The sequence below is a fragment of the Sphaeroforma arctica genome, assembly GCF_001186125.1.
Source record: "Sphaeroforma arctica JP610 unplaced genomic scaffold supercont1.119, whole genome shotgun sequence".
NCBI classification, from domain to species: Eukaryota; class Ichthyosporea; order Ichthyophonida; genus Sphaeroforma; species Sphaeroforma arctica.
Genome location: NW_014040439.1, coordinates 107,749 through 119,056, shown reverse-complemented (window position 1 = coordinate 119,056; position 11,308 = coordinate 107,749). Strand labels below are relative to the sequence as shown.

At 45.2% G+C, this 11,308-nt stretch overlaps 3 protein-coding genes across 3 annotated transcripts; 2 read left to right on the top strand and 1 right to left on the bottom strand.

Annotated features, from left to right (window-relative positions):
* Nucleotides 1–2,583: 2,583 nt before the first annotated feature.
* Nucleotides 2,584–2,829, top strand: SARC_02616 (hypothetical protein; the record flags this gene model as incomplete). Its single annotated transcript, XM_014303624.1, has 2 exons — nt 2,584–2,661; nt 2,701–2,829. The coding sequence occupies 2 exons, from the start codon at nt 2,584–2,586 to the stop codon at nt 2,827–2,829; spliced, it is 207 nt and encodes a 68-aa protein (XP_014159099.1).
* A 1,094-nt stretch (nt 2,830–3,923) lies between these two features.
* SARC_02615 (hypothetical protein) lies at nt 3,924–4,148 on the top strand (the record flags this gene model as incomplete). Its single annotated transcript, XM_014303623.1, has 1 exon — nt 3,924–4,148. One exon carries the CDS (start codon nt 3,924–3,926, stop codon nt 4,146–4,148), a length of 225 nt encoding a protein of 74 aa, XP_014159098.1.
* Nucleotides 4,149–6,309: 2,161 nt separating this feature from the next.
* Nucleotides 6,310–10,538, bottom strand: SARC_02614 (hypothetical protein). Its single transcript, XM_014303622.1, has 7 exons — nt 10,360–10,538; nt 9,539–9,620; nt 8,927–9,005; nt 8,312–8,440; nt 7,812–7,926; nt 6,939–7,056; nt 6,310–6,774 (listed from the first exon to the last, which is right to left on the bottom strand). Exons 1-7 carry the CDS (start codon nt 10,410–10,412, stop codon nt 6,673–6,675), a joined length of 678 nt encoding a protein of 225 aa, XP_014159097.1. The 5' UTR covers nt 10,413–10,538; the 3' UTR covers nt 6,310–6,672.
* Nucleotides 10,539–11,308: the final 770 nt, after the last annotated feature.

Sequence of the window (11,308 nt, the reverse complement as noted above, 5' to 3'; positions counted from 1 at the left end):
ATCATCCTTCCATATAGGCGGAGCCCAGGCAATAATGTTCAGGCCATATGTAGCCGTAGATAGGATGAATGTTTTGAACAGCACCAGTCGGTTCGGGGGGGGGGGTGTCGCCAGCGAAAGAGGCGATACCAAGGGACAATGCTGCAAACAGTGATTCCATATGTCACGCGAGGTTGATCCCTGGTATTCCGTGAGAAAGTGGGAACCCCGGATATTCGGAGCGTTTTGGCTTGGCATATGTAGGCACCATCTTCAGGGAGAGGTAAAGTGTGTTCCAGGGTGCGTCTGCGAGCGTCGGCGTGATTAGCTCACCATTTATACGGAGGGTTGGCGCCGCGTGTCGCAAGTCGATAGATCGTACTCGGAGTTTGATGACACCCTGATCTTTTTATACATGTGTCAGCAGCCCTAAGTTGTTACTCCGCTTGATAATCCTTTCAATAGGTTGTATGGCCTTATCCAACGTAGGGATCGATTGTTGAGTCTCAAATACAAAACAGTCTAGCGTAGCTTGAACCTCTGCCTTGGTTTCTTCATTTGGTATAGAATCAGATGAAAATTATGCCGTCACCTCATCAGTACGCGATGGCGATTACCGATGAATTCCAAGCCATTGTTTCAACATCAAACGCTACAACAACCTTTACGTGTGCGAAAAGTGCTTGTAGCTTGGCTGTGTCGCAGGTACCTAAAACAGGAAGAATGATAGCTGTGAAATCATCGACGAATCGGTTTGTATCGAGTTATGTCTGTTTCTTAGATCTTGGTTAGGCGAAATGTCGACTGTATGGCAGCAACTGCGTTTAGAACTTTGCGTAGCTTTAGATCTTGTAGTTTCCGAGAGGTTATGTGATCGTTTATGCTCACACCATGTGGGTAGGATAAATGATGAATACAGCGAAGCTTCACCGAGCCATCGCTACGGATCTTCTGAAGGATACCAAATGGGGACAGGTAATAGTAGGGCCAGGTCTTCACCTCGTCCAGGAGTATGGGACTCATGAGATATTATGAGCTAGCTCCTGATCGATATGACTGTCTGGAGTTGGGTGGCGTGTTCTGTAGCTGAGTGAGAGGTTTGTGTATTGCAGGTGGAAGCGTGCCTACATTTCCTTTGTTGGCACCTTCTGTGAGCATGCTGCGTATGATATCTAAGTTCTCTCTATCTGGAAATTTGAATTTATGTAATAAGTGGAAAATCCTCTGGTGACTTGGTAAAAAATTTAGTGGTGATAAAATTCTAACAAGACTAACAAGCGGATGTACGTGTGAGTTGACTGGGTGGATATCTTTGGCCACACCATCCATGGTGGGAGAGGTTCGTGGTGAAGTAACAGTGATGGAATTGATGATATTTCTCGTGGGAGGTTAACCGGTTTTGGGGCTGAGGTTTAACTCAGTTATGTTGAGTCGTTGGGAGCCGCATGAGTTGAGGGGCTCGTACAGTTTGATATGCTACACATGAGCATACTTGCAGTTGATGTGTGCAGAGTCACAACTGGATGAGACTTAGTCTCTGCAATGTTGCACACGAGGTTGACCCCCAGTGTTCAAGCGCTTGTGATTGATACAATTACAGTAGCGTGTTTCTAATAGACTTTTTAAACAAGTTACATTAGGGCGACGATTCTCTAATGATGTATGAAATGTTGCTAGTAGCTGAGGTAGGACCAATGCGTACTGTGCAAATTCGTTGTGTAAATCTATGGCGACCATAAGTGTCTCGTCAAAATGTACGACACTTTCAGGTGTGTGGGTGTTCAGCCAGTCCATCATAATCAGAGTTAGCTAGAAATCACTGCGTACATTTTAGGACCGGACATGAGGACCGGACCAGAGGACCGGTCCATATAGTGGAATAAAGGATATAGTTAGAGAGCAGGATGACACATCGGGTGTCATCAGAATTTAGTAACTAGGAGACCAAAACCATAGATACGGATAATTTCACAATGAGACTACAGGTCTCAGGCTGCATTGCACTTTAACACACAACTACCCGTTGTCAGAGAGAATGTCATCCCACATATGAACGTGATTAATAAATACAGCAGTCGCGCCGTTCATATCGACACTTCTGACTGAGCCCACTTATTCAGACGTAACACGCGACTACATTTTAAGTGACCGAACTACTGTATTTATTACACTACATTCTTTATAGACCAAACAAACCAAAGACAATTTAGTTGATTTTTAATTTTGCTTACGCTAATGATGAGACCTAGTGCTACACCGGTACCTGAGGTAGGTAAGCAAGCTTGTGACCTGCTATCGAAACAGCTGCTCGGAGTTCATCGTCGATTGTCTTTAAATCTGTACTAAGGTAGAGTCAGCATTTCTTTGGATCTGACACCTGAGAATGAAGAAAAGGCAGAAATTCACGTGACGCTGGCCCGTTTGGTTTCGGAGGCCCAACACTCGTTTTCTACGTTGGATATGGCCAAACAGCATCCGGGGTGGGTTTCTGATCGAGATGGACACTGGAGGATGCTGACGCATGTGTAGGAGGCCACGGATATTATTCATCTCATTCGTGGACAACTCCGCCAACGTCGTGGATTTTCAACGGCGAATAGTGACATGTCTGCGAATAGTGACAAGTCTACTGTCAAGAACACGGACCAGCCAGCGTCGGGTGATAATCATCTTGAGCAACAGGTAGCACCAACATCGCAACTACAATGGGTTCCTCAACAGGTATGGACGACACCAAATAGCCAGTTACTTCGCAGCGTGGCGGACGAGATAAACAAATCAGCCCAACGAACCGCAAAATTGGCCGCACGAAGCCGATACCCCAGAGAGCGGATATTGAAACACGCTTAAAATCAGAGCACAAGAAATTACGACACTTGAGGAAATGCCGACCGACTTATGTGATTCAAGCCGTACTCATGAATCGACAACTGTGTTTAAATTTATTTTGGTGAAATTTGGTTTGAAACCAGCGGATTTGCACTTTGCAATGGACACTCACCAGAACTTGTCGTCGTCGGCAAAGCGTTCCTTTGATGTATTTCGTAGAGTGATGAAATCTCCACGACAACAGCTTAATCAAGGTCAAGTAGCTGCGAATCTATTTCGTGACAAGCTACAACGCCATCGTCGTTCACGCTCACCAGAAGAGGTGAAGGATAATTGCCAGGATATTGCAAATGTACCTATTGGCACGATTGCATATCGGAAATACCTCCCTGTTCATCACGATCGTTACTTAGAGGACTCGCAGGATGTGAAACGATGTAAGCTATCGGTCAGAGCTTCCGTTGATTCGGGAACCAAGTTCAATGCGACTTGCAGTACCTTGTAGTATTCTAAATCTATTCTACGGCAGGCTTTGGTATGATGGGTTTGCTACTGTCACTAACGAACGCATGCAGAGCATCGTTAGATATTATAACCAACAAGGCCCTGGGATGAGATAAACGCGTTCTTGACGTATTTACATTCCTTTGCAATGGCCAGGGTTGTGATGGCTAAGCCGGTGTGGACTGGTACTATGTGGTTTCCACGGTATTGCGCTATGATGGGTAATGTACCGATAGTGGTGTCGCCGGAGCACGATACGTTCTTTGGTGAGAACGGTCGGCCGCTTGGGTCACACTCTTGGGGTTGTACATTGATTAGCTTGTTGCGTAGTGACTGCATTAAACCGATACAGTACATTACTTGCCGCGTCCGTTCTGGCGGCAGCTGAGATTTCAGTCCCGGCCGTATAGGATGCGCAGCCTTCTGGGGCCGGTGTATGGCGGTCGTTACCCGAACCAGGTCGAGGTGCCAGCTGCTAAGGAGGGAGCACGCACGGATGAGAATAGTGTGTATGCATCTTTTCGACAAGTGACGGATCTATTAGAGGAGGAAGAGAAAGGGGAGCTATGAGCGCACCATTGGCGATGTGAGAACCTGAGGTCAAAGTGCGGATGGGGGACTCGAACAGTAGTGAGACCAGTAGCTGCCCGCCTGTGAATATTGACCGTGAGCCAGCTTCAGAGGAAAATATCATGTCTCGTGTTCCAGTAGGTGACCGGTCGTTGTCCGTGCCAGCGTCTGAACAGATCACTTCGGACGGGAAGAGTGTAGTCGCAGACTACAGTGACGGTGATAACTCGGTGGCAGTGTTTTCCAGCACAGACGAGCAGTTTTGAAGGCCGACACAGGGCCAGTATATGGGGATGATATGTGGATAGACGATGGTGGTGGGGACTGTCGTTCCAACGATATCGAGGCCAATATGAGGTAAGTCTCAAGGCAATACATTTGTCGCGGCTGGGGGGGTGGATGGCAACAGAGAACTACGACAACCGATATACTGATCGGTAGTTCGATGTCATGGGATGAGGATGGGAATGAGAAGCAAACCGGACTGATGCGACCGGCGATGTCAATGAGAGATACAGTTCAGGAACACCAAGATTCTAGAGAGATGGATGAAGACCAGGTCGCCTTCGGCGACCTCATCCAGAGACTTCAGAACCATTGACTGATGCCCGCGAGTGGACGGAGGAGCAGAATACGAATTGTGTACCAAGAGTAGGAGTTCCGAGAGAGACAAGAAGGACAAAACGCCGAGGGGAAGTAAGGAATAAACGACGTTCACCTTTTGTTCATTCAGAAACTCGCTATGCAGTCCAAACGAGGCCGTACTCATTGCATATGGATGATGATGGAGCCGAGGGTGTCTGTAGGGTTTAAACGAACGTGTTGAGGCTTCCCATGTCAATGAGGGACATGATTCAGGAATATCAGTCGGCCTTGGAAGAGGCCCGTGCAAAACGAGAGATTTCTTGGCAACAGTACCTGAGTACTAGTTGGGTGGATGATGACGACTCCAGAACCATTGACGCATGTCCGTGAGTGGACGGAGAAACAGAATACAAACTCTGCAGCATGAACAAAAGTTCTGGGAGAAACAAGAGGGACAAACGCTAGGGGTACGCAAGAAAAAGACGTCGTTCCACCTCGTGCTCATTCAGAAACCGTTATGCAGCCCAACCGACGACACCTGGTAGGGGTTGAACGCGTCGAGACTCCCCGTCCATAGTGGGAACCACCCCGTTCGCTACAGGATGTGTTTGGACGCCTTGCAGTCCGTGGCCACGTGAAAGAGTGTGGTGAATGATAAACCGGTAACGGTGCTGCAGTTAGTCTGGTCGCTGCATGACACACATATGTGTGCATGACCCATACGTCTCAGACGTCTGTTCCAAGACAAGTTGAGATGGAACATCCCAAAAGATCTGCTAGCGGACATCATGGACACTTGTACAACGTGTATTGCCCGCAGAGGGTCCACGGTCGGACTAAGGTGCGGCCTTCTCTACCAGCCGCCGCGAGCACAAGCGTTTCGTGCTGCGTGGGACATGGACTACTATTATCATACTGTAGCTGCTACAGTGCTGGCCAATGCGCTGCTACCCAAGACCCACGGCAAAACGTCCCATACCCAATACCTGTTTTTTCAACACAGTCACAAGTAGTCCAGACTCTAGACTCCAGAATCCACAAAACCAGGCTGCCAGCAGGCCAGCAAATATCTAGCCTCAATTCATTAGAACATACCGGCAGATGTTGGTCAGCAATGTCTTTTCTTCATGTATGTATTGGCGAAAGGATAGGTCAATGATAAAAAAGCTACCGTCGGCGACAAGTTGACAACCCATGCAGATTGAAGGTGGTAAATTTAGGACTTACTGGCCGTCGTCAGCCGTCACAGTTATGCGATGGATATCTGTATCTAGGTGCGTATCTGCTATATCAGTAGCGCAATCGAAATCATAATTATTTGGAATAAAAAACGATTAATTGTGAAATGATTTTGACACGCGCATATATGGTGTGCCATTAGCAAGCTTCAGAACATAGAAGAATCTGAATTGTCACAAATATGGTGCTACATTTCGTATCTGGTAAGGTTGTGTTTAAATTGCTAGAGTTTTCTACTGGTACCGAGCTCGTTTCGTCAAGACTGTTTTTTTTATTACCACGGAAAGACACTGCTTTTTTTATTTAATACCACAGATGTTTGCACATGAGTTCTTGAGTGCTTCGTTTGCAAAATATATACTGACAAAATATAAACTTGTAGTCATTCGAGCAATAGCACCCGAGTTCATAGTTATCCGCAATTCAATCTGGAACCTTGCCACCAACCATACATATAAATAGTTTATCATTTGTTGGAAGCGCAGAGTAATTCTACGCGACCGGGAAAGAAAAATAAAACATGAGAATCCATCGTATAATGGCTTTCTTATCTTGACAGCACTGCATGAAAATGGCTTTGAAATTCGTTACGTACTGCACAGATCGGAGAGTTATATTTAATATAAACTTTATCGCTTGAGAATCTTGCAATTGGCACTGCCAATCATGGTTCACACTAACTACTCGGACCAGTTAAATATTCTATCGCATCTCATCTCTAGATTTTGTTGTGGCGGGTGATCGTGATTAGCTAACACAGCCCCACTCCATGCGCGCGAATCCGACTAACTGTCAATTTTCATTCTATTATGTTGCTCAGGTCGTCGTGTTCGAGTCAGTGGATTTATCTGATACAGCATAAACGGCTATATGTTCGTGAAGAATCCCCCATTTCTACACGTACACTTCGCCGTGACTGTACGTGCGCGGTGTTGGGTTCGGGGGGCCAGTCACCCTGCGGCGAATCTACAGGCCTTTATTAAACACGAACTTTTCCACCTTCTGGCCGTTAGAATCCTTTAGATTCTGGAATTGCTCTTCCATATCATCCGCATTCATAGATTCAATCTGTAACAAGTATATCAGAGGAGAGAGACACGAGTATGGTACACATGAAGTAGTGGTTATAAATAATAAAATTTTATGAATATCCACAGCATTTTGAATGGCACAACGTGCAAAATCTGAAATAGACGCAAGCACCTCCAGAGAGTTAGACAGTAGTGACATACCTGTGGGAACGCGGCGAGCGCTGGAACTACGCCCAGGAATAGGCACACGCCAATAACCCCCATTTCCACTGCCATTCGCACACGTGGGTTGGATACCAAAAATGTTTTCTTCTCCAGTCTGATCAGCAATATAGTGTGGTTTTTGAGCCTTATGTGGGATATGTATATAACTCTAGAGTGCGTATATACTGACTGATGGATATATACAGAAGAAAACCTGACCGAAAGACACTCCAATACAATATCTAGAAGCATGTCGGGGACAAGATAAAATTGTTACAACTCAGTTAGAAGCATCGCAGTCGCAGTACGACTGATCAGCCTGAAATGAGGAAATACTTTTGCAGACCAATAGTATCGATTTTGCACACTATAGGGTGGTTAACACCACCAACACTTCTGGAGAGACAGACTTGTAATGCTACTCACTTTGGTGCACCAGGCCATACAATAAACATTTACACTAAATAGCGCACACACTGATGCACTGCACCGGATAAATTGTCTGTGTGTATCGAAACTGATTGGATTTGAGTGAATATTATCTTGTGTGGTGTAAATGCGCCGGCAGCTCTTCTCCGATGACGTGCTGAGGCGCTCCCGCACAGCTATACTACGCTTCGTAAAATTATATTGGTACCTCATCCAAACACACAAACAAAATCGATCTATATAAGACACAAAGGAGACTACGGGAAAGCATAGGTAGCAATGTCCCAAAAAGCGACGTAAAGAGTGATTCTGCATCAAAAACACAACCAAAATCAAACACACAAATACACGTATGCGAACGAAAACATAAAACAACATGTCACCTTCTAAAATAATTTGAATCCTCACATTCGTACTGAATAAAATGCGTATATGCCACACCTGCTCATGATCAGCGCTGGGAACACGGTGATGGGAATGTTCCACAACACACGAGCTGCCGCACACTCTTTCAGACCTTTCTCCGCTGCTTTAATAGATTGTCCCCTAGCTTCCCCTATTAAAGTTTGTTTGGTTATATGGAAGATATAGATGTATAGCATTTTGCACGTGCATATCAAATGCCCAAAACAGGCCAGGTCACACCAGAAAGTGCGCACAGCACCAACCATGTTGTCAGCTCGGTAGTACTCTTCCCGCCAATACCAATTTTAAAATAGCACTGTAACAAGATATCAAACACTTCTTGGTAGAATGGAAGAATATCGCTGGCGGAGAGCTCACAAAATTCAAATGGATCAAACACATCAATACCCAATACCGGAGGGCGAAGGAGCCGTAGCTAGACCAGTGTATATTCGCACTGCAAGCAAGTGTCTTAGACTACTCAACACCCAGCCCTTGTGTCCAAAGGGAGCGCATATACCGTCAATAAAAGTTACCTTCATGATCGAACACCGTGACACCGGTTTCTAGTTCCGATCGTCGCATAAGTCCAATGTTTAGTACTCCCGACACGGCACACGCCAAGAACGGGAGTGTCGCACGAATGGCCAAGGCAGCACCCGGGCCTTGGGATAAGCGTGTGCAGAAAATGTGGTGGGTCAGATACGCTGATAAATTCTCGGATGCGCTAATAAATTCCTTCCCCAGACAAAACCCTCATATATCTGAATACATCTATACAAGTGAACGCGCATTGGTCACCATATCTGTATTTAAAATACAAAGGACGTGGGAGCCCGCCCATCGCCACAGCTGCACCCTCGACCCACGTTTCTGCTTTTTATAAACCGGGTAGTTATAAACCTATACGACTAGCATGTAACTATTCGTATTCACCGCAAGTGCATCTCAGAGCGTGCAACGCACAATGCTACATTTCGAACACCGGACTAATACAGAAAACACCTTTGGCAGACACAAGGTACAACACGAGATGCGTAAGGAATGGGAGGGAAATGCCCCGAGGGGGGGCCAAAACAACGATGAACTCCGTACAGACACAGATCACAGCCGCCCGACGAGCAAGCAATAGGGAAGATTCGTATACGTACCGAGCTTGGCAGCCTTAGTGGTCAGTGCCGTCGCAGCCAAACCAATTGATACCGATGCTCCCACTGCCCCTACGTAGCCCTGCACAATAACATCGTACTCCAGATGAGTACCCCGTCTTCGTTTGCGTTTAGTCGAGACAAGACCCTATTTCGGGCTCAGACTACACTTACAGTATGAACTCTCAAAATAGCTGCAATGCTGCGAGATCACTCTTAACACTAATCCGATTTATTTCTGGGATGATTTCGCACAAGTACAGCAATGGCACTCGAGACTTGTCTATCAGGGACAACCCAACACCAACGGAGTCTAGTGCCGTCTCTGCTCCTTGAAATCTATAAATTGTTTCAACAAAATTTTAATTGCAACGAATAGGGCGCACGCGGCTATTCAGTGTTCAAAGGTGAAAACATCGACACAGGGTCCGCATGGGAGAATACCTAGCGTGCACAATAATCATACAAATCGAGTGCCACCACCCAGCCCACAGAGCGCGCAATTGATGGATTGAAGTATACTATACTATTCACATATACGATACGGACAGTCATACACAAAATAAAAGTCATACACGAGAGCATACTATTCTCCAAACGGTCACTCATCCTCACCTGCGCGAGCAAACTGGCGGGCACGGGCTGTGACGCGTTTCGATTGCAATAGTTCACAGCAGCATTGTAACTCTGATTAGTCCTGTTGGCGGGGTTGGTCAATTGAGCATGAGTGAGGACAACGGCCTGCACTGCAGCTGTGCATGTAGCCCATACGGAGTGACGCAAAGTATAAGGGATGATAGTTTTGATATACCAAGATCACGACTGCCTTGATAGTACGCTGGTAGCTAATGGAGTCCGCTTGCTTGTATGTATACAGATTCAAACTCGTGTAATCAATTCTGAACAGATAAAAACAAACGGGCACAACGCACATATATATCGGCGTGAAGTGACAGAGAGCTACGCGGATATGATTGCACTCGGATGTATTATTTGCTTCACACATACATGCAATTTAAAGCAGGATTGATACCTGTTCGTATCAAACAAACGCTGCTGTCAACGAGTGGATACTGGGACACAGACACAAGGTAGAAGTAGCAAATGTCATGCATAACAAGGTGAACGAGCTGTGAGAGATTCACACAACGCGATAGGCCATGCGTATGCCACCGGCGATGATGACTACCCCCCCCCCCCCCGGTAAACCACTAGCGTACAGCGATTATAGCCATGCGTACTTATTCATCTACACCATGTGGTACACACGCACCACACATCCGCACTACCTATCCTTCCAATCACTTCCGGTTGAAGCATTACGGTCACCAAAAAACAAAACAAAACGGCTCCGTTAACAGAAACCAGCACACCCAATCTTGCACGCTGCTACGAGTGTCCCTAATCGAGTACGTTTCAAACATTACAATACTCACCAATGGGCCGCAATGGTGAGCACGGGCGAGGCAATTACCACCGGAGACAACATAGCAGCCACCACCACTATATTCGCGGGTACAAATGCCGAGAATCGGAAGAGATGCGGCACCGTCCCTTTGTGATCAGGGTGTATAGCGCTGTCTATCAGAGTCTTTGAGTCCCAGAGATCTCGGTCTAATACATAAAAAGGCAAACTGTCAAATCAGATTACTGTGCACGTTCTATGTTTATCATATGTGATTATCAGTTCTGACATACACCAGAAGCAAGTAAGACGAATACCAACAGTGTGAACGTCAATAGTGGTAACGACGTTTCGAACGAAAACAAATGGAGCAAGTGAAGTTATTAGTAAGACTGATGTACACGATATATATATATATATAATACACACACACACACACACACACACACACATATATATATATGCCATGAATAATCAAGGCAGAAAGAAAGGCTGAAATAAGATGAATACCAACAGTGTGAATACCAATAGTGCAGAATGGTATAAAAATGCGTTTCGAACGATTACAAATGGAGCAGGAGAGGTTAGTATAACTGATGTACACGATACATATATATACAGTTGTAATAGTATGCATATGAATATATATATTACAGATATAAATTAGAAAAAATATTACAGAGAGAGAGAGAGATATATATATATATTATGCACACACACACACACACACACACACACATATATATATATTTATAAATATAAATATAGATTAATAAATCAATGAATAAAAAAATCATATATATACATACATATTATGCAATGTGAGTGTGTGTGAGAGTGTATGTATACGTGTGAGTGCATATATATATATACACATGCACACACAGACACAGACACATACACACACATATACATAACGTCCACTGGACATACATACAAACCTACATACATATATACATACATACATACAAATATATATA

Excerpts from the sequence above, each read along its gene's own strand:
- SARC_02614 (XM_014303622.1), bottom strand. The coding sequence starts at position 10,412 with ATGTTGTCTCCGGTGGTAATTGCCTCGCCCGTGCTCACCATTGCGGCC. Across the intron at positions 9,621-10,359 it reads CTCACCATTGCGGCCCATTG|GACTAATCAGAGTTACAATG; the intron begins GTGAGTATTGTA and ends CCCCGCCAACAG. Across the intron at positions 6,775-6,938 it reads CGCTCGCCGCGTTCCCACAG|ATTGAATCTATGAATGCGGA; the intron begins GTATGTCACTAC and ends TACTTGTTACAG.